At 37.9% G+C, this 23,952-nt stretch overlaps 1 protein-coding gene across 1 annotated transcript in view; it reads left to right on the top strand.

The window, feature by feature from the left end:
- DNAH1 (dynein axonemal heavy chain 1) overlaps positions 1 to 23,952 on the top strand; it is a 201,851-nt gene that overhangs the window by 133,644 nt on the left and 44,255 nt on the right. Inside the window, exons 42-54 of the mRNA XM_081935349.1 lie at positions 1,524 to 1,664; positions 1,954 to 2,114; positions 4,448 to 4,605; positions 4,759 to 4,932; positions 6,994 to 7,032; positions 9,721 to 9,899; positions 10,814 to 11,044; positions 12,462 to 12,658; positions 13,241 to 13,376; positions 14,975 to 15,183; positions 16,261 to 16,426; positions 16,676 to 16,867; positions 17,805 to 17,915. Of these exons, the coding sequence (XP_081791475.1) occupies positions 1,524 to 1,664; positions 1,954 to 2,114; positions 4,448 to 4,605; positions 4,759 to 4,932; positions 6,994 to 7,032; positions 9,721 to 9,899; positions 10,814 to 11,044; positions 12,462 to 12,658; positions 13,241 to 13,376; positions 14,975 to 15,183; positions 16,261 to 16,426; positions 16,676 to 16,867; positions 17,805 to 17,915 (2,094 nt within the window). The remainder of the gene's footprint in view (positions 1 to 1,523; positions 1,665 to 1,953; positions 2,115 to 4,447; positions 4,606 to 4,758; positions 4,933 to 6,993; positions 7,033 to 9,720; positions 9,900 to 10,813; positions 11,045 to 12,461; positions 12,659 to 13,240; positions 13,377 to 14,974; positions 15,184 to 16,260; positions 16,427 to 16,675; positions 16,868 to 17,804; positions 17,916 to 23,952) is intronic.

The raw sequence follows: 23,952 nt of genomic DNA, 5'->3' as shown, positions 1-23,952 counted from the left end.
AGATTGGAATCCTATGACTTCTGGATATATTTTGGAAAGGCAAATGGACATAAATATCAACCAGGATTCACATGACCCATATTCTTTTGCAAATTTTATATATAAAATCAATATAACATCAATGACAAAAATATTTTAAAAACAGTGAAAGAGAATTTTAAGAGCATTAAGACACTTATATAGCATTAAGTGATGTTTTCATCTTGTGTTGTTATTCTTTCTCATTTCTATTTTTGTTTTGCAAAAATAAAGGGGAAAGGGAGGGAAAGAAATTAGCCAGAAATCACACTTCCATTATTCAGCACTTGACTACATAGTTTTAACACTACAATCTTTTCTAGGGGCTGAAAAAACAAAAGAAAGAGAAAGGGTGGGGGAAGCTATGGCTTGCCAATTATAAAATAGGTATTAAGAACTAGCCTCCATTCATTACTGCTAAGAATATATTTCAGTCCATGTGCATATCTCCTTAATTGCTCCCTTTCCCTTTTGTTTGGTTTAATCACACACCTCATAAGATTTCACCAGTGTAGGAGGAAGTGTTGATAGATCCCAAGTGATATCAGCAAACCTGCATCCGTACGTGTAGGTATAAAACTGAAGGAGTAATTCTGATAGTTCATGAGAAGGATATTGTTAGATACAAGCTACAGTTATAATGGTTTCCACCAAGGTCCTCTGTTCCGGCGGGAACAGAGGTTTAATCTCATTGGTCGTAGGGTCTGACAGCTCCCTATAAAAGAGCTGCTGTCAGACTCAACCTTCGCTGGATTGTACATAGTTGTTCTGTTACAATAAAGAGCTATTATTGCCTTTAGCCTGAGTGTGCCGTTCCTTTACCCAATCTAACAGATATAATGATTTTGTTGTTGATTGTTTGTTTCAGGGGAAGTGGAAGTAGAGGTGGAGCCTCAGAAACTTATTATGTTAGGAACATCTCGTCCTGTCTCTTTGATTAAGCTGAGGAGATGGTGCTAATGGGAGCTAATGGCATCAAAAATAGGGGTTGGGGGGAGGAGAGGGGGCATAGTATCTGTATGTGATTTATACTGTATGGTGGGGGGGGGGTTAAAAGGGGGAAAATTTGTTTGTATAAAACTTTTTCAATTAAAAAAAATAGTGCTCCAGATGGCATTTCCCTCCAAAATATATCTTGTCATAATTTCATTTTCAAAGCATACTGAAAGGAGGATCGTTTTTTATTGTAAAGTCGCTCATACACACATCCCCATTTCCATGTCCTATCTAAATTTTATTTCTCTGCTCCCCAAATCCAAATCTTCCTTGACAAGAAATCCTCAGTTTGGATGAAGCAGTATTTACGGCAGAGTCAGGACAGCCCACTTCCAATTGGGCTTATTGTGACTAATATTAATTTGATGAGGGCCAATCATTCTTCCAATGGCACAATAGTATTTTAAGTATTCGTATCACTGTAGCTTGCAAGTCCATTTCTACATCCGATACAGGATAATTTAAACCATATAATCTCTCTTTTTCATCAATGCCTCCATCTTTCTTAGGTATCCTGGCAAAATTGGATGAGTTCTTCTACAGAGTTTAAAATGGCGCCTGATAGCAGCTATTGTGATATTATTGTACCTACAATGAACACTGTCCAAATGGCGTACCTCTTAGAAATGTTGCTGACGAATCACAAACCGGTATGTATGTGTCGTGATTTTCAAATAGGTACACTCTAGCATTATACCAATGCAAGCATTCTGTTGCACAGTATTGGGAGCATTTTTATCAAGTAGCCAGAAAAAATGACTACTGTTAGTGCATTATTCTTGCATTTCTGATTGGCATTGTAATCTAAATGTTATTTAATCTTTTATCTGACTTTTACTGGGCAAAATGTTTCAATTAAGCATCATTTGGGAAAAACATGTATATTTGGCAAGTATACCCACAAATACATAATTACAACTTTTCCCCCCCCTTATATAGGTTCTTTGTATTGGTCCCACAGGAACTGGAAAAACACTCACTATAGCAGACAAGCTTCTGAAGAACCTGCCATTAGAATATATCAGCCATTTTCTGATGTTCTCTGCTCGAACCTCAGCCAACCAAACGCAAGATCTCATTGACAGCAAACTGGATAAAAGGTACTCTGTCCCAAAACAATTGTCTAATTTTCTTCCTGTTTAATTCATCTGTTTTTACATATATTAGTTGACTTTGCTTTCCAAATCTGCTAAAATGCTTACAGATAGTCTGCAACTTATAACCACAATTAAGTAGTCCAACACTTCCATTGCTGAGCAAGACAATTCTTAAGTGACTTTTATCTTATTTCATTGCCTCTAGCTGTTAAGTGAAATGCTGCTATTGTTCAGTTAGTAACATGGTTGTTAAGTGAATCTGGCTTCCACATTGCCTTTGTGTCAGGGTTCCAAGTAACAGTTGCCAAGCGTTCAAATGTTGATCACATGACCAATAGGAATGCTGCAATGGTCGTGCGTGTGAAAAATGGTCATAAATTACCCGATTTTAGTGCTGTTATAACTTCACTAAACAAATAGTTGCAAGCGGAGATCTACTATAATTTAAAAGCTTGAAGTAAGAAACAAAATGTTAAGGAATGACTTTCTCCTGTGATCTGTGGCAAAAAGAAACCTTGAAGCTAATAATATGGGCAAAAGAATATGGGATAAATACAGCCCCTGGAATGCCTACCCGTTGTATCAATAATTATCCATGAGTTTATAACATTATTTCTCACTGTTCAGAATTGTTTTTAATCAAATCACATAGTGGTAAAAACACATGATTATGGATGTGCACTCAAACAACATTATATGTGACATTAATTGTTTATGAGTACATTTTTACAACATGCATTTCTGTAAAATTGTGAATATAACTTACATCTACCCTAGTGAGGGGCATTGTGTTATTAAGAAATGTGGGAGAACTGCAGAAATTCTGAACTAAGAATACTTCTAAGTTGTGTGAAGTATCTGAGCAATAAATCACTTTTCACTTACAATAGATTCTTACTGGTCGCACTGGGAGCATAAACCAGTAATTCTGCAGAGCCGTGGCAGCACAGAGCATAGCCTCCCATTAGAGATCAGGCTAGTCCCCACTTTGTTGGACTTCAGGAAATGGAATTCTCTTGGAGAGCCTTCTCCATCGTTTACCCTTTTAGTTTCGTTTTTGTTGTTTTGTTCATTTATTAGGAAGGTTTTAAGATTGTTTGTTGTTTAATTTTAACTATACAATGAATGTTTTAAATTTTTTTGCCTTATTATACCTTCCGTACACTGCCAAGAATATATTAAATATATATTAAACATATTATTGGAAGTTTATTAAATAATATTTAAAACTACTTATATTAAATATGCTGACTGTGTGTCCGTTGTTGTTTTGTGTTGTAACGGCCTGGGTGGTGGGTGGGCCTCGTTTGTCTGATGTCTGGTAGGCGGGATGTGACGATACCTCCTGCCTATCAGACATCTGGAAACCAGCCCTAGTCAACAAACGAGCCCCCCACCACCCAGGCCGTTACAACATGAAACAACAACGTTGCCAAGACAAACTCAATCTTACACGGGAAAAGACCCGATTTCACGGGTGTAAGATGCTGGTCTTGTTATATTCAGGTCTTTTCCCGTGTAAAATTGAGATTGCCGTAGTCAACAAATGAGCCTCACCCACCACCAAGGCCATTACAACACGAAACAACAATGGACACACAGCCAGCACCAATCAGCACCAATCTACCAATCATGATACAACCACACAACCAATCATTCTACTTATTGAAACAAAGCCAGCACTCCACACACATCCCACCAAGATTTATAGAAAGACAGCAGCTCCGACCACGCTTTAAGCCCAAAATCCAGCCTGAAGATGGCGAGTGAGATCTCACCAAAACGTTGCCAAGACAATCTCAATCTTACACAGGAAAAGACCCGATTTCACGGGTGTAGGTATGCTGGTCTTGTTATATTCGGGTCTTTTCCCGTGTAAGAGGTCTCACTCACCATCTTCAGGCTGGGTTTTGAGCTTAAAGTGTGATCGGAGCTGCTGTCTTTCTAGAAATCTTGGTGGGGTGTGTGGAGTGCTGGCTTTCTTTCAGTAAGTGGCATGATTGGTTGTGTGGTTGTATCATGATTGGTAGATTGGTGCTGATTGGTGCTAGCTGTGTGTCTATTGTTGTTTCGTGTTGTAATGGCCTGGTTGGTGGGTGGGGCTTGTTTGTTGACTAGGGCTGGTTTCCAGATGTCTGGTAGGCGGGAGGTATCGTCACCTTTATTCATGTTGTGGGGGTGTTTCTCTATTTCGATAGCTTCCGTACTTATTCTCTTGTTGAAGTGTTCTATTTTGGAGATTAACCTGGTTCCTTCAAAATTAATTTCATGTCCTGCAGTTTAGGATTGTCATGTATTCTACCCAGTAATTTTTATTTTTGTCTTGTTAAATGCAGGCGTAAGGGAGTTTTTGGGCCCCCGCTTGGCCGGTATTTTATTTTTTTCATTGATGATCTGAACATGCCAGCCTTAGAAACCTATGGTGCCCAGCCACCCATTGAGCTTCTTCGGCAGTGGATGGATCATAAAGGCTGGTACGATAGGAAACAAATTGGTAAGATACAAGTTCTGTATCTAATTTCTGTACAAAACACTCTGTGTTTTTCACAACAGGCATATCACTTTTAAATCTGCACTGGTATACTTATATATCCGTGTTTTAATCTTAATGTTTCATTAATCTTGGCATGCTTTTACTCGTTTTCAGGTGTCTTTAAGAAATTAGTGGATATTAACTTTATTGGTGCCATGGGACCACCAGGAGGTGGACGAAATGCAGTTACACCACGCCTCACGCGGCACTTCAACTATCTCTCATTCACTGAGATGGAGGACAGCAGCAAGAAGAAAATATTCTCCAATATTCTTGGCAGTTGGATGGGTGGGTTATGTGAAGCAAGTTCTTGCTCTTTCTCTTTCTTATCTCTCTTATTAGGTGATCTGTAACTTTATAGAGGTGTATCCTGATGTTCCAAGAGATTGATATTTGGACTGCTAGTCCTGTCTAGGGCAGATAGTGAAATCATAACAGAATCTACAAAGTGGTCATATTCTATTTATTATCCTTTTTACAGAATATTGTCAGATACTGCCAGGTAACTGTGAGATTGTCTCTTCAGTATTCTTATTGTATGGAATATTAACTGACTGAGAGGCAAAATCAGGCCATTGAAAAATTAGACATTTTACATAATCTCAAGTTTTTATGTTCTTGAGGAAAATCCTCCCCAAGAGGGATGTGTAGAGATATGTACTGTAAAAAAAAAGATGTTTAAGTTCCCTGGATTCCTAAACTCATATTAGGTCCACAATATATGCAACATTTAGGTGGTCATTAAAAGCTCTCTCACATTCTGCCATTTGCAAGGCCTGAATAGCATGACAAGCTGGGATGGGTTCCAGCTGCTGCTACTGCCAGTTTGCTCAGGGATGTGCTGCGCGCGCGCTTGATGCACATATATGCAGTACTAAAATGCTTCTATACATGCGCAGAAGCAAAAAACAAGATGGCGGTGCCTACGGCGCTGCCGAAAGAACCAGTTCAAGAGCATGGCAGGCCGAGTTACTACCTACTCGGCCGAACCGGTCCGAACCAGTAGGAACCCACCTCTGATGACAACATCCTTTTGCAAGCTGGTGTAAAAGCCTCCTCTTCAGGCCATTGGTGAGGGAACTCAGATCTTTGTGATGCCTTCTCTAGCCCCCTAAGACTGCAGCCATACCTTCTCTCTTTCTCAGTTCTATGTTTGCCATTACAGTGAGTTACTATGTGTTGTCCTGTATGCATTTGTAAGCATGGTGGTGGTCATTTTTCACTTAGCGACTGCATCACCTCAGGACCTAAGCCCGTATCCCAATTGCAGTCAGTAAACGAAGACTACCTGTACTGAGAAAAAGGCTCTGCCTTTTGAGCACATAGTAAGGAAGCTGGGAATCCAGAAGAAAAATAGTTTCTTCCTGAATCATCAGGTGACGCTGTTTGCTGACTGCTAGGTAATGAAGAGGGGATTGCAACTTTAAACTTCCCTTCTCTACCATTTTCTCTTGCTCATTCAAGATGCTGACATGTGTGTGTAAGTACAAGATAAACGATGTGTTCTTGTCTTTATGAGGGAGAGGACACTTCAACCTGGCACAGTTTGTACTCTATTTCCACTCCCCAATCTCACACAAATGTGTTTGAAGGCAATCTGTAATCACCTTTGCTTCCATTGTCTTCAGAGCACTGAAAGGTTGTTTTTGTGGAGAAAGTAGGAGCAAGAAGGTGTAAATGTTCGCCAACTTAATTTATTTGTAAAGGTAGGATACAAATAATAAACTAAAAACCCCTACCATAATTTTTTCAAAACTCTCTCCAGATAGCCATAAATATTTTTTTTACTTTTTTTTTAAAAAATAGCACTTAAAAATTATAGTATCCTTTGAGCATCATAGCTCCTGGAGTAATAAAAATTATTTTGCTCCCATTCAGCGAATGTTTTCCTCTACATTTTCATTATGTATAGCGTGCACATTCTTACCCAGGAAGCTTTCTACAACTGAACGCCACTGCTTCTGTTTTATTAAATCAGAAATTGGAGCTATAAAAAGAAAGACTATCAGTCTGAACAACTTCTTTCAACAGGGTTTGCAAAGCTTGCTCGAAATAATAACAATTGGGTTCATAGTCTTCTTTACTTCTCTAACAGATTTAGGTTGTAGCTGAAATTGAAGCAAAAGCTTGTTTGCACCCAAAAGCTGAAAAATATTGGGATGCGTTGCAAAACAAGAGCAGAACTGAGAGAAAAAATCTACTTTCCAGATAGGGTCAACAGGTTTCCTAGCAAGGCACTGCGCTTGAAGCAAAATAACTTCCCCCCATTTCTATTTTGAAGAATAGAAGAAAAAATTTCTATTTTTTTATAAAAAAAATAAACATTTTATTTTTTTTATTGGTTTTTAGCTGGAAAACTAGGAGAAATATGCTACAGAGAACCAGTCCGTAAGTAATTTAAGATATGAATTATATTAGTGATACTGTTTCAGTTATTTTTAAATTTTGGGTGGTATCCTTCAGATTTGGGTTTCATTAGAGGAAAGCAAAGAGTTTGTGTACAATAGATAATAGCAATATCATTATAATATAAATATAATAACCAGACTGATTCCAAATAACAGAATGACAAAGCAGCATCAATGTTGCATTCAAATATCTGCAAGAAATAGCACTTGCCTGCAAATAAGACGTGGTGGGACCACAAAACAGACAAAATCATAAAATATGACGAAGCTAAAGTGCTCTGAGAATTAAGTATTCAAACAGACAAGCAATTGTCATATAATATCCCAGACTTAACAATTGTTGAAAAGAAAGACAACTAAATCTGGATGTTGCAATACCTGGAAATAAGAGAAAAGAGAAAGTAAATGAGAGAATTACAAAACAAAAAGACCTGTAAATAGAAGTAGAATGACTGTGGCAAAAGAAAGCCAAGACACTACCAATAGTATTACATATTTTATGTGCAATCTCAAAACATCTGGAGCACAATTTGAACATCATTGATATTGACAAAATCACCATCAGTCAATTGCAAAAGGCAATTGCAAAAGGCAAGCTGTTCCTCACTTGGAACAGCTTACATCCTGTGGTTATACCTTTAATACCATTAAACAACATCTGCCTACTCCAGGTCCTTGGGAAGGACTCAGTAGGTAGATAAAATGCCAAATCCATTCTAAAGAAATGCCTGTCTGTGTACTAAACCATAATAATAATGAAAAGTCACCAGATCTCATGTGTTCTCACTTGAAATATTGCAAGATTTCAAGAAGGAAGAAAAGGAAGCATTTACCAAAAATAGGTGAAACTCATGCTGTAGTGGGGTCTAGGACACCTCGACATGTCCAACTCACCACAGCCACCTCACTGCGGCCAACTTGCCATGGAACAATTTGCCACAGGACAAGAGTTACACTAATATCAAATAAATTGTGAAATAGTATCATTAAAGACAGGATGCAAAAGGAGGAACAAAATGAAATGTGAATGACAAAATTTTTAATAATTTTTAATTACTTTAAATATTTAAATTGAATTGTTAAATTGTCCTGCAACGTGTTGTTCCATGGTGAGTTGGCCACAGAGAATTGTCCTGCCACAATTGGGCCAATAGGCCATGACGAGTTGGCTGCGGAGAATTGGCCACACCAAGTTCTCCCATTCCACTGTAGTGATACAATAAGAAAGACATATGTACCTGAACTTAGTTTATAATAACATAATATATCAAACCTCTCCATATCTTCCTATAAATAGCAATAGCAGTAGCACTTAAATTTATACACCGCTTCACAGTCCTTTAGAGTCCTCTTCAAGCAGTTTACAGTGTCAACATATTGCCCCCAAACATTTGGGTCCTCATTTTACCGACCTCGGAAGGCTGGAAGGCTGAGTCAACCTTGAACCAGTGAGAAATCATCTTTCTATAATTTCTATAAAATATGTATTTTTCCATATTTTATACTTTATGGATTTTTATTCTTTAGATTTTTCAGAATTCCCTTTTTCAGGTTTATATTAACACAATCCAACTGTGACTTTTTGTAACTTCCACTTTGTCTTGACCTTCCTTTCTATCTTCCTTCGTATATTTGATTTGCACCCTCCCTCATTCTCCATATGAGTAAACCATCTTAAGGTACTTCTTTCGTCTGTTCCTCATGTTTATATTCAGTGCACTCTCCTTCAGAGTTCATCCTTTCTTTATTCTTTTTTGTTTTAGCACACACACTCAACCCATTCCCACTGCATTTCAATGTACTTTTTTCTTTCTCCTAATAACCAGCTCTCTTTTTCCTACACAAAGAGGACAGAAGCATGCTCTTAAATGTAAATTTTCTCTTCCTTCAACAAACATTCATCCCTCGCAATGAACCATATTATATGCACTCTCTTTTTGTTAGCATTTTCCTGTCTTAAAATTTCTTCATTCATATCCCATTTAAGAAACATTCTACTAAGATGCACACATTCCACTGTTGACTCTGGTTTTTTTCACCATTTATGCATAAGAAGCAATTATTCACTCCATTTTCCCTGTCAAACATAAATACTTTAGTCCTTTATAAATTAAGACATATGCATAAGTCATGTCATCAAATCTCTGCCATCAGCACAAGAATTACTTATATGCCTATCCATAAATACTTTAAACAAACAAGCAGACATCACACATTCTACTCTTAGGGATGTTGCACTGACTGCTTTTTCCCTTGACTACGCACCCCATCTATTAAACAAGGGGGGGGACCAGAAGTGGACCACAGAAATGGAACCACATTTTCCAAAATACTAGTTATTAATCATGTTGATAAACATGAATATCAAATGAACCAAGAAAGAAATAAGTTAACTAGAGAGGACTGGGGAGAAAAGAGCAGAATTCCAATTTGGCATGACCAAGTACAATGTTAGCAGCTTTAAGACAGACTGAAAAGAGCATTGAACAACAAATAAAGTTTTGGCATAATATAGATTCAGGAATAAAGGTAATAGGATATTTTCTTAATCTGTTTGTGAAATAATTATTTTGCTTTGTCCCATGCCAGGTTTATCATGCAACCAATATTCATTTTATCTGTTTTGAGAAGTCCTCCCTGCAAGACTGATCAATTTTTTTTCTTTTAGATGGATGCCCTCAAATAGCAAATCTAAATGAACCTCTCGTTGATGCTACGATATATGTGTATTCAACCATCACATCCCAACTGTTGCCCACTCCAGCAAAATCTCATTACACATTTAATTTAAGGGATCTCTCCAAGGTTTTCCAAGGAATGCTGGTGGCAGATCCAGCTAAAATTGTGGTAAATGCTGTTTTCATAACATTGGCTGGATTGCCTACCAAAAAGGACTTATAATTAATTTTCAAATTAATCAATGTCCTGATCATTATCCTTTTCTATGTACCTCATAAATCACATTAATTTTTTTTTAAAATTTTTAGAAATTTACATTGGCTTTACTTAAAATGTATTTGAGATTTTAAAAATGAAATAATTTTTTTAGGTTTGGCAAATGAATCACATCTGTATGATTTAGCCAATCACATTTTTATCTAGACTATCTATAATTAATATAAAATGGCAAACTCCATCTGAGTGTGAAGGAATAATTTGTATATAGCACCAAGATATATACCAGGTTTTTGTTTATTACTTCAGCTCAGTGTTAATAATTTAATAATAAGTATAACAAATTGGGAAATGGAGTACATTAAAAAATGTCAGATTCTGTATAATGAGAGAATGTTTATTTCAACCTTCTTTAAGGAAAATTCTGTTAATTACTATCTGCAGTCTGAGATGCTGGTTTGTTTAGACCAATGCCTGTGGAGATTCTCAATTATCTAGGTCATGGTTGTCCCAAAGATGCTTTTTTCTAAAAGGCAACTGGACTTTCTTGTTTTTTTCCTGTGAAAAGGTTTCGCTTCTCATCCAAGAAGTTTCTATAGAACTTCAGAACTGAAGAAGTTTCTTGGATGCGAAATGAAATATTTTCAAAGGAAAAAAAACCAAGAAAATCCAGTCGCCTTTTGGAAAAACAACTTTTGGGTTTAGACCAATATGTAAAGAAAAGATTTATTTATTTATTTACATTATTTATTTATGTATTATTTTACTAAATTTATACAGCCGCCTACCCCACATAAGCGATTAGGGTCCTGTGGAAATCAAACATGGAAGACATTCTAAAGACATTCTTTATAATTCTTTGCCAGGATAAATTGGCCCTACTGAGGTTGTGGTATCACGAAAGCTGTCGTGTGTTCCGTGATCGTTTAGTTAACGATGACGATCGAAATTGGTTTGATGACTTGATGAAGGACATGATGTTGGAATGGAAAACCAGCTTTTATGAAGTTGTTCCTTTTGAGCCCCTTCTTTATGCAGATTTCATGACACCTGGGTCTGATGTGAAGCTTTATGAACTGATCGATAGCAAAGAGAAAGTAGGTTGCAAATGATACATCTGTTTGCTATGTCTTTAATTCACCCTGCCCACCATGTATAATTTACATATGGTTAAGGATAACATAAAGTGTGGAAAAATATTCCAGATATGTTGCACATGTGGGATAACACGGGAAGCATATATTAAAAGTATGCATTATTTTCTGTGTAAGAAGAATAAGGTTGTGCAAGGATAGACTGAACTCCAGAAGCATGCTGAGAATGATAGATGAAACTGGATGGAACAGACCTAGATTATGCACTTTTCCCCCAAGCCCCCTGCTTCTTTTGGTGTTTAGGCAAGTAATAAAGAACAGTTGGGAATCTGCTATGCAGATGACTTGAGCATAGTACTTACGCTTGAAAAATGCAATAAACTAGGAAAGAGAACAAGTTTTATGTTCCTAGTACTGCAGTGAATGCCATTAAAATCTTTACAGCTGACCTTTGCAAGTAATTACCCTTCCCACAGAACTCCCAAGTGGAAGGAGAGTGTGCTTACTGAGAAAATGTTAATTAAGCAGAGGGTAAAAATGTAAAGATTTTAATAAGGAATGATGTCCTTTGCATTCACTGCCATGTAGCCCGAAATAATAATGATAACAGTATGCTTTTTTTCTTGATCACCAAATGAATTATAGTCATTAATTATTCTGGCTTCTTTGGTAAGCAAATGTTTGTCACATCTGTTGCTCAGATAGTTGAGGCTATGAGGCGTTAGATGACTTAATCAAGTCAATCGTGGTTAAAACAATGAATTTTACTCTGCAATCTTACCCAATTTATTGATACGACCTCTGATCATTGCAGCAAAAGTAAGTGTGCTAGTTCTAATTTTATGTGTACCATGCTTAGTCTCAGATATCAAAGTCAGTGTTTCCCTTTGTTGCCTAAAAGATATCAGTTTTGGAACTCAGATTCTAATTTTATTCTTTCAAATAACAGTATTTCATTTATTATCATCAATGGCATCTGATGATAATAGACAGAAGGGATGCACTTCTCCTAAGATGGCCTCCAAAAATGTCTCTCTCTCTCTCTCTCTTTTCACTCTCTCTCTAATCTCTCATCTATCTATCGTGCATCCATCTCCAACTGAGGAACATAATATAAAATCCTAACTTGTTACCACATCAGAGTGGTTTTTCAGCCTACTTTTTCAAATACTCATGTATGTACTTGTCAAGTCAGCAACAATAGAAGCCTTGTTGCATGATGAACGTCTGAGATTACTGGCTATTCACCGTTTCCTTATGAAATTCAAGCCTTTGAGCCCTGAGTGGCGCAGTAGTTAGAATGCCATATTACAGGCTACTTTTGCTGACTGTTGGCTGCAGTTTGGCAATTTGGAAGTTTGGCAGTTCAATTCCCATCAGCTGGTCTTATTGATCTTTTTTTTTTTTGCTTTGTTCCCAGCTTATACATGTGATAGAAGAGTATATGGATGAATACAATCAGATCAATACTACTAAGATGAAGCTAGTGCTATTCATGGATGCTTTGGCGCACATATGCCGAATCACGCGTATTCTACGCCAGGCATTGGGCAATGCTCTTCTCTTGGGTGTTGGTGGTAGTGGAAGACAATCATTGACTAAGCTGGCATCTCATATGTAAGATATAAATGCATGTTACTCATTTCTGCACTAGTAAGCTGTGACAAGTTACTTAGAATGCAAATTATTCGAAGCCAGGGTTTGCAAGTTAGCATGCCACAGATAAGAAACCAGGAATTAGGAACTAAATAAAATGTATATTCCATCACCAAAGACATAGATCATTGTTTCCAGTGGTAGGAAGTACAACAAAACTATCTGGATATGTTACTAAAATATTGGGGTGAGGATCACTTTCACAAGGCGGCAATAACAACTTCATCTGATCAATGAGGGTCATTGCAAAATAATTCCATAAGTCAAACTATAAGTCATAACCATATTTACGATAGAAATAAGTCCACACTTTTATCTAGCAGATTTTGACCTGTTCACTTCAATATATTTGTTGCTAAAGAAATAAGCTATTTTATTTTCAAAGTGGCTTGTTTCATTTATAATTACAACTTTTGTAATGAAAATGTCAAAACACTGTTGACATTTGTTTTGTGGCAGTGTTTGAAATATTCCTGATGATGTTCTTCAGTAATATCTTTACAGGAGTAGCTCATGTCCTGATTCAGATTCCTTCCTTTTTAGAGCTGATTATGAATGCTTCCAGATAGAGCTTTCAAAGAACTATGGGACAGCTGAGTGGAGAGAAGACATCAAAAAGATCATGCTGAAGGCTGGCTTGCAAAGCCTCTCTATTACATTTCTGTTTACAGATACCCAGGTAAGCAAATCTATTGGCAGAGTTCAAGGATGGGAATGTCCTCATGTACTGTATTAGTTAGCATGCTTCTTACATGAGTGATGGTCATTAGTGTGCTCAGAAGAGTCCCAACAATGGGTTTATCCAGATCATCTATCTCCCATATAATGCAATCCTGTACTATTTATATCTAATTATGCATTATTCTCCTTAAATTCAATGACAATTAATCCCCAATAAGCATGCATAAAATTGAAATCATCAGCCTCATTTTAGAATCTCTGTAATACTTCTATTAAAAGGCTCCCACTCTTAGCCGGTCAGCCATTCCTTACGTAGTATTTTAATATTATATTTGCATCTGACTAATCCTACTAGCATTTCCAAAAAGTTCTTGAATTAGCCATAGGAACTAGATAACGATGAAAAGGAGGAGGAGGAGGAGGAGGAGGAGGAGGAGGAGGAGGAGGAGGAGGAGGATGGTGATGATGAGGATGATACTTATTTGCCACCTATCTCAACAAGGGGCTACTCTAGGCAACTCACAACAATAATTTAAAAAATAAATAAAAAGGAAATTTAAGCAAAGCAAAAGTAATTTAATAGAAACAACAAAATAAAATAAGGACAAAGAAAACAAAGAAAATACATCAATACAACTACTAAAAATGATGGGCAAGTGGGGAGCAGAGAGGGGAGGGGGGAGGAGGGGGAGTCTGCTGTCAATGTGCAGCCACCTCCAGAGTAGAACTCCCCTATCAAACCTCCAAGCCAATCTCCAGAGCCAGAGAAGGATAGGAAATTGAGGCAGATCTTACATTAGAGGACAGGATCTTCCAAAGGGCAGGTGCTGCAGCAGAGAAGGCTGTTCTGGATCACCACAGTTGGAGTTCTTTACCAATGAGTTCCCAGTAGGCCTTCTCTGCCAGCCCAAATAGAGTAGGATAGTCTTAGCGGGATGAGATAGTTCACCAGGCAGCCTGGTCTTGCACCATTAAGGGTTTTAAAAATCATAACCAAAACTTGAACTTCACTCAGAAGCAGACTGGTAGCCCATATACTGTAGTTCATGGAGAAGAAGTGTAATATGAGCCTCCAATCCTTGCATAAATAATTATATGCTTTTGTTATCATTTTTCCTCTATTCCTGTATTATTTTATCAAGCTCTTTCTTGCTGTTCTTTATAGAAGCCATATTTTTCTAAATCCTCTTTATATGTTGTCTGAATTTGTAAGTAGGACCACCAATCTATCTCTATTCCTATCTATCTAAGATTCTTGAGATATTCTACTTTCAGTTACAACTTTACAGTGAACTCTATTGCAATGGCTCTTGGAAGCCAGAAAAGAAAGGAAAAAACAAAGTTTATAAAATAATGTGACAAGACTATTTGGGGAGGGCATATTCCTAACATGTACTGGAAAAGAAGAAGAGAAGGAAAAAGAGGGATATTGAATCTTTCGATATACAGAAAGTGTATTGGTTGGTTGGTTGGTTGGTTGGTTGGTTGGTTGGTTAAATAAAATCTGCTAATATAAAAATGAAATAGATGTATTGGAGAGGTCATGGAGAACATTGAAACAATGAACATAATATTATTATATATGGGTTTTTTTAGATCAAAAGTGAATCCTTCTTAGAGGATATCAACAACTTGTTGAATTCAGGAGACATACCCAACTTGTATGCCCTAGATGAGCAAGACCAGATTATGACTGCTATGAAACCAATTGTTCAGGACCAGGGACTTCAACCCACCAAGGCCAACCTGATGGCTGCATATACAGGAAGAGTGCGCAGTAATATCCATACAGTACTATGTATGAGGTATGAGCTAACCTGGTACATATGGCTTACAGGAAAAAAGAAACTCTTCACTTTCAGCAACTTTCCTCTCCTTTAACGGTGACTCATATCATAGAAATCTATATAATTACTCCACAGCAAACTTCCAAGCTGATACCAAAAGCAATTTGTGACTAGTAGCACTTCATCCCTGCAGGGATAATGGGAGATGTCATCCAAAAGGTCTACATAGCCCTAGATTAGGGGATTTTACTCTAAAAGTATCTAAAAAGGAAGACAGAGAGTTCTATTTATTCATTCACATTTGCCCCAGCATGCTATACAAAAAATACTTCAGCCAGTGGTACTTCCATCCTACTCCTGCCCATTTAATTACACATGTGGTCCTAAATCTCTAGTCTATAAGCTTCCCCTACCACTGTTGCAAAGTGAAGATCTGAATTGAAACCTGCATTTTGAAAAGTTCTGTATATGCCATGGTTGCCATTTTTCCTGTTTTGGAAGAATTTGTGAGATATGTTCCCACTACAGAGAGAATATCATGGCACTTAGAGCTTGTTAGAGTTTGGGGGGAGAAGAGTGTATCTATCTAAGCCCTTCTTGTTTTGTACCAAGATGGGGTTTCGAAACAACAATTCCATTATTATTTTTACTGCTACCGCAGGACTTGGCTTGGTTTTGCCTTAAGTATTTCCTTGAGCAAGTGAGCCACTTCTCCCTCTCACATCCACACACCCACTTCAGGCTTTAGACATTATTTTGCATCTTTCCGTAGTTTTGCTTTGGATTACTGTAAATTTAAACTTCCTAATTTACTAATCTTGGTGAAATGAAGTGTTGAGAACATGGAGTGTTTGTTTGTTTTTTTGTCCTTGGACCAAGCTCTTGAAGACCAAGTCTTTCAAGTCTATAGATACTAGAAGGATTAAAGCTTATGAGGCATAGCACTTCCACCTTCAGTTATAATGGAACACGCTATCCTTCGTTCTGTCTCCAGGACAGCCTTTCCTGCCTATAATGTATTCCGATAGAACAAAACTGATGCAAACTGTTCTAACAAGAACTTTTCTTACTCTTTTCTGTTTCCGGACAATTTAGTCCTATTGGGGAGGTATTCCGAGCACGCCTCAGGCAGTTCCCATCTCTGGTAAACTGCTGTACTATTGACTGGTTCAACGAATGGCCTTCAGAAGCCTTGGAATCTGTTGCTGCTGCCTTTTTCAAAGACATCTCAGAGGTTACTCCTGAAGTTTTAGAAGGCATGGTAAATACCTCTCTTGAAACAAATTTGGCATTCTGTGAAAGGTGTTGTAAAGTTTAGCAGCTGATTGGTAATCAAATATAGTCATTAGAATTTAGAGTGTTTTTTAAAAATAGTTGGAATGTGCACCATTTTTCATATTCTGTTTGATATTTGCCTAAAATATGTATTTCATAAATCATCTCATTTGGTTCGAATACCTACTTTGTTAAAAAGTCCTGAAGTTTCTTAAAATTGTTTTTTACGTTGTAGATTCAAATGTGTGTAGAGATTCATCAGAGTGTTGCAATTAAGTGCAAGGCATACCTGGCAGAATTGGCAAGGCATAACTATGTCACTCCCAAGAGCTATTTGGAGCTGCTTGGTATCTTCATCAGTTTGATAGGAACAAAGAAACAGGAGCTGAACGGTGCCAAGAACAGGATGAAGAGTGGACTGGATAAGGTGGGATTCATTAGAGATATTTGCATTGATTTTCTTCCTCTTTTTAGAGGAACTTCACATAATGGATTGTTGCCATGACTCCTGTATTGAAAGGTCTTGAAGCAACTTTTGATATTGATTTAAAATTGCACCCGATGTTTTACCACACCAGAATTATCATCTCCTCACCATATTCACCATAACTGCTAACATATTTATGTTGAATATAAGCAGACCTTCGTTTTCTCTTCATGTGTGTGCACATGAAGAGAAAGCTGGCCTAGCATTTTTCTGTTGGGCCTAGCCTAAATTACTAAATTACTGAACCTAGTTCCCAGTAAAATCACTGACAGTTCCAGTGGACCAGACTAAACTATCCAAGTGATATCACTGAGTCCTTACATTTAATTGTCAAAATGCTACTATTGATGCTGGTGAATTCAGTTTTATTTTTAAGGAATAATTAGACGTTTCATGAATAGATTAGAGATGATAAGAAACATGACACCGCATAATAAAACCATGGAAAAGCCAAACATTGACAGTGGAAACAGCCAACTTTAAACTAAAAAATAACTACAACTGACAAGAGTCAACCAAAGTTAAACATCTGTATTTACCATTTAGTTCATGGCATAGTTACGTGTATGCTCAAAATTTCACTAATACTTCTTCTGACTGGATTGTGATCAAGAATTTTATATCTGAAAGACCTTGATGACAAGCATACTCACATTATTCTGTGCAAATGAGAATCTCTAATCAGGAGACTGCCTTGATTAGAGATTCTACAAGTTACCCATATGCCGTTTGGTTCATGTAGTGTACTGACACACTCAGGATACAAGAGAAAATAATTTCCATCCCACTTAAATTCTTTCCAGTATGATCACTACATTCTTCTCTTCCTTTGAGATTCACCTTGATGGATTTTATATATAGTTTTCTTTCCCTCCAGCTTTTGCGGACAGCAGACGATGTAGCAAAAATGCAGGAAGAGCTAGAATTAGCTCGCCCCCTGCTGGCAGAGGCTGCCAAAGACACGCTCGTAACCATGGAACAAATACAGGTATTGTATGCTCTGCAATCTACCTTCAGAAGCAATGAATGCAAGATAAACATAATATTATGTGCAAATGCTAAATCTCATTGTTCCTCTGTTGAAGAAAGCAGCATTTATATTGCATATCCATGTTGCTTTTTGCTAGGCCCTGGCCTGCACTTAAAATAGGAAAGTATAGGTTGCATGCCATTAAAGAGCCACAAAATCTTGTTTATTGTTGCTTTTATTATACAAGGGAGGAGTGCCATTTATATTTCCTTATGGAGGTGACAAAATATCTTGAGTTCCTTTTGCTTTAGTACCCAAACAGTTAGTTCAATATGTAAGTTGCTTCTCAAGTAAAAATGTATTCTTTAAGCCACGTTCCTAAAATATTTCATGCAGTCAAGAATTTGGAATTTACATTTATTTCTTTAGAAATGCTGTAATTCATTTTACTCCATAGCACAAATAGCCTCATTAAGAAGCCTTTCATGCCCTTCAAGAAAGGACATATCAGTCTCTGTGGCCATTCCCTTTGCGTTTTCAATTGTCCTTCCATCTTCCAACAATACCTTTTATCCAATTTGATGCCCTCCAAGTAACTTGGAATTCAGTTCCTCTAATACCGTCAAGGCCTTACCTGACAATTGCAAGGGTTGAAGGGGTTTTTTTTCAGCTCTGAGGGGCAGAGGTTAGGGAAGATTGTCCCACACTCTGTGTAGCCTTTGAGCCACTCCAACTGCTACAGGCAACTAAATAAATTGATACCACTTTGGTGAGAAAAATAATACTGCTTTGTGTGGACGTATGAACCCAATTGGTGCTGGACCTGCACGAATGTTGTGCCCAAACACAAGGCAAATCGATGGAGAGAAAAAGCACTGGATAATTAATGAGTCTAGTGCTATTCCGCCTCCTAGAGTTCAGCAATGGCGAACCTTTTTTGGCTCACGTGCCATAAGTGGGGAGAGCACAAGGAGGGTAGTGTGCGGGCTTGCCGCACCCATAATGCAATGTGTGACACCTCCCCCCCAGTGCGCATGCATGCACTACAGGTGCTCCCCCCATTTTTTGCATGCTTTTTTTGCCCTCCCCAGGCTCCAGAGGCTTTATAGGAGCCCGGGGAGGGCGAAAACAGCCTCCCCTACCCCCTGGAAGCCATCTGGAGGCTTGAGGGACCTTCAGGACGCTTCCCTGAAGCCTCCGGAGCAGTCAAAACGACCGTCCGAGCAAACTGGAAATCCATTCCCGAACTTCCGGTTTGCCTGTAGGGCTGGGTTTTTTGCACTCTGGAGGCTTCAGGGAAGCTCATGAAGCCTCCGGGGGGGGGCAGGGGAGGCTCTTTTCACCCTCCCTAGGCTCCTATAAAGGCTCTGGAGCCGGGGAGGGCGAAAAATGGCTTTAAAAAAGGGTGAACTCAGCTGGCTGGTGCGCACATGCGCGCTGGCCAGCTGACAGGGCAGCACCTCGCGTGCCCTGACAAATGGCTCCGCATGCCATCTGTGGCACGCGTGCCATAGGTTCGCCATCAGTGCTATAGTGCATTTCTGGATGATACACAAGTGTGAACCAAAGGGACTAGCAGTATTAGGCAGCCAAATTCAGAAGTTGTGGGAGCTTCATCACTGGAAGCTTTCAAGAAGAGACTGGACTGCCATTTGTCAAAATTGGTGTAGGGTTTCCTACTTGGGCAGGGGGTTAGATTAGATGACCTACAAGATCCCTTCCAACTCTGTTAAGCTGTTAAATAAGTACTCTGTATTAACACTGTAGTCTCCTGGTTAATGTACCATCACCAGTTGCTAAATAAGTAAGCTTCATTCCCTTAATAATAATTGTATGTTGCACAATTTGTAAACCCATTAAGCTTAAAATTTTGGTCACAATTACATCTTCATCAGTTCCGTTCACTATCAGGGAAAACAACTTTTTATTAAACAGATGCACCTTCATTATAGTGGTAAATGTATGTAAACTATTTCAAATCTTCCAGAAAATAAGGACAATAAGGCTAAAGCGGTTAGATCGTTGCATTAGATTTACAACCTTAATTGATAGAAATGTCGTATTCTCAAAAAAAATGCATAGAATCATGCTTTTAATATTGCCTGTGTTTCTGTTACATGCTCTCTGTGTATCTAAATAAAATAAAATAATTGCCAATAGATCTTAAAGATCAACTGAACCTTAAAGGCAAATTTACAAGGAATTTAAGTTCTTCTACATTTGTCGTAGGGATAATTATTAATGTACATCAATAAAATATTGCTACGGAGAGGAGGAGCCAATGTTGCGATGAGACGATGTGCGATCTCAATGCTCTGAGATCGCTGTCGATACTTTTGCCTCTGGGTGGTCCAAACGGACCTAAACCGTCCCGCAGAGACGGTGAACAGGAAGAATATGTCTTGCTGATCTCAGGGACATCGCAAAGTCCCTGATCGATCCAAGAGAAGTTCTTCAAGCTGACAACAAATAATCCAGCCATTAGCCGTGTTAAGTAATTAAGCTCCCTGTTAGAAGAGCGAGTATGCAGAGAAGCGTAATGAAAGTGATATGGAATAACACGCACAAACCAGCATACAGAGACACTGAATAGTATAAAAATATAGTAGTTTACTATGTAGAAATATAGAAGTATTCAGAGTTCAGTTTACAGTCCAAGTCATACACGGTTCAGTCAGTCAGTTATCAATATTCTCAGTTTAACCCACAAAGTAGCTAACAGTAGCAAGACTCAGTAACTCACGATACAGAATCAAACAGTATCCACGATCAGCATCTAACAAAACACAGAGAGAGATAACAGCCATTCTGGCTCCCTCTTATAGCTGCTTGAGGTAACAAGCCAATTACATCTCTCTAACATTTAAAGTAACAGTAAAGTAATCATAGCTTATATACATTGCCAAGCCAAGCCTAGGGTTACATCCCTAACACTCTCCCCTCTTGGGTTGTCAATGTATTTACACAACACTTCTCAATCCATAAACATTACAACATTGTTTATGTTTGACCGTACCTTGTGCTTTGGTAAAATGATCAGCAACATTCTCTTCAGACATACAATATTCCAGTGTAATCATTTTACAACTAACACTTTGCCATACATTCATATATCTTAAGTCAGTGTGCTTTGACCTTGTCTTTACAGCAATATTTGTTGCCATCTGGATCGCTGCTTGGTTGTCCTCGTATACAACAATAGGCTCACGAACATTAATTCCCATATCTATCAGTAGTTGCTTGTAACAAATTAAATTGGTACATAACAAAGATAAACATGAAAATTCGGCCTCCATTGTTGACAAACTTATATGCTTCTGACAAATAGACCACCATCCAACCAATGCTTTTCCCAAGAATATCGCGATACCTGATGTAGATTTACGTGTAGAAACTTCAGTTGTGAAACTTGCATCAGCATATGCAGTTAATATCAGCTCATCCTTAGGCTCTAAGTATAATGTATAGTGTATTGTCTGTTTCAGATACCTTAATACACGTTTTGCTGCTTGCCAATGCCGTTCAGTGGGTTCGGCATTAAACCTTGCCAATTGATTAACGCTATATGAAATATCTGGTCTAGACCAATTGCTTAGATAAGATAAACTACCAATTAGGGATTGATAAATATGCTTATCAAACACTGGGCTTTTGTTATCATCATTGCTAAATTCCTGACTCATAGGAGTTTTAGCAGTTTTACACAGTTCCATATTGTAATTCCTAAGTAACTGATTGATCTTATCAGCCTGTGACATTTTATAACCTCCCCTAGTCTTATCTATCTTCAATCCAAAATATTTCTTTATTTCATCAAGATGTTTTATTTTAAACTTCTGTTTTAACAGTGAAATAATTTCAATGGCCTTCTGCTCTGTTTTAGTAATCAATGCTATATCGTCTGTAAACAATAACAATAATGAAGTCATACCATCACTTTCTAGCTTAAAAAAACAAGGATCAGCTAATCCAGCTTTAAACCCTATCCTTGCTAATTCCTTCACTATGCATTGATTCCACTCGTAGCCTGACTGTCTTAAACCATGCAGGCTCTTTTTTAATTTCCAACAATCAGTGTTGCTATCAGTATTTAACCCTTCAGGTTTCTTTAAATAAATAGTGTGTTGCAACGGTGAATGAAGATATGCTGTTTCAACATCTAAATGATTTATTACATATCCATGCTTAGCTGCCCAAACTAATGATGCATGCAATGTTATGGCTTTTAAACTTGGTGCAAACACTTCATCATAATCAGTTGCTGACTGGTTGAAACCTTGTGCTACCAATCTAGCTTTATGGGTAACTTTCCCATCTACACTTGATTTAACCTTATAAATCCATTTACACCCTATTGCCCTTTCTCCTGGTGGTCATTTCACATTCTCATATACCTCCAGATCCTGTAAAGATTTCAGTTCCCTGTTCATTGCTGCTTTCCAAACTATTTGCTCCTCTTTAGGGTACATTGATAGTTCATTATACGTTGCAGGAACTTTATCTACTTGACATACAACAGATGCCTGATGCCTATCAGGTGGCCGCATTACACGGGTTGACCTTCTGGGTAACTCAGGGCTTATAGGTGGACTATCCTGAACATCCTCCTGCTTTATCACGTCCTTCTCCTGAGTAGACTCCTTCCCTTCATCACACGGTTCTGGTATTCCTGATACCTTATTTTGGTCTACTTGGGTTTCAATTACTACATCGTTGTTTATTTCCAGTTTATCCCAACCAACATGCTCTAAGAACTTTGCATTTGTACTGTGATAGATCTTAATTGTCCCACGTTCCCAGAACCTATAAGATCTATGATTTGAGTCATAACCTACAAATATTAACTGCCTTGCACAAGTTTGTTCCTTTAACCTAATCTGTGCTGGAATATGAACCCATGCAGGAACTCCAAATGTGTGCAAGTAGCTCAAATCAGGTTTCCTACCATGCCAATGAGTAAATGGTACCTCTCCAGTAGAAGCATTTACGTTGTTCAGTAAATGATTAGCACACATCATGGCTTCACCCCATAATGTTTCAGGCAATCCTGAATCGGCTAACATGGTTCTAGTCATAGCTTGTAACATTTGCCCTCTCCTTTCCACAAATGCACAAATGTTGAGGTCTATAAGGAGCAGAACGTTTATGCTCAATACCAGCTGTTTTTAAGTTCCTTCATTTTAAACCCATTATATCTGTTTGCTAGTGTAACCCTGCTCTTTTCCTTACTACATACATTACAATTTAAATACTTACTGCAAGGTTTTAATTTCACTCCCTCTGACAATTTTACAGTTTGTTGCAGCGTTTTGAAATTAATGTGCCCCATATGCCTATGTAACAGATGTATGCATTCATCATGTTGTATAGCATTTGTATACACAGAATTAACTACACTTTCATCAGACATTACATACAAACCATTCTTTAAATTAGCAGTAACCATTTTACCTGCTTTCTCTATGAGGCATTTATCTCCCCTAAAGGTTACTACATAGCCAATCTTAACTAGAGCTCTTACTGATAACAAATTAAATTTCAGTTTAGGTATATACAACATGGCTAAATGCTCATTTACAAATGAACACCTTTGCCATACCTTCACCAGATGCTTCCCCCCCCCCCCCATCCATTTGCCAAAGATATATGTTGCTTGTTGGCAGACATTTTTATAAAACAATTCTTATTTCTAGTAATGCACTGTGATGCTCCACTATCAACAACCCATGAATCATGGCTTATTGCATTTCTAGAGATAGTCAAAGTAGACATACCTAAATTGACATTAGCATGTTTCTTAGCTTTTTTAGTATTCTGTTGTTTAGCATTTTTACAGAATCTAGCTATATGCCCCTTAGCCCCACAAGAAAAACATTTTCTAACAGTATAGGCAGTTGAAGGTGATTCTTCATGTTGTGGTGGTTTCACTCTCAGTTGCTCTCTTTCCAACCTTCTTCTGGACTCTTCCAACAGGCATGCAGTTATATCAGTCAATGTTAGTTCATTTTGGGTTAGGACCTCAAGGGACAATACAAAATCATCATAACTCTCATCC

Source organism: Natrix helvetica (genome assembly GCF_964273705.1).
Source record: "Natrix helvetica genome assembly, chromosome: 1".
Classification (NCBI taxonomy): Eukaryota; Metazoa; Chordata; class Lepidosauria; order Squamata; family Natricidae; genus Natrix; species Natrix helvetica.
This window is presented reverse-complemented; position numbering and strand designations above follow the sequence as displayed.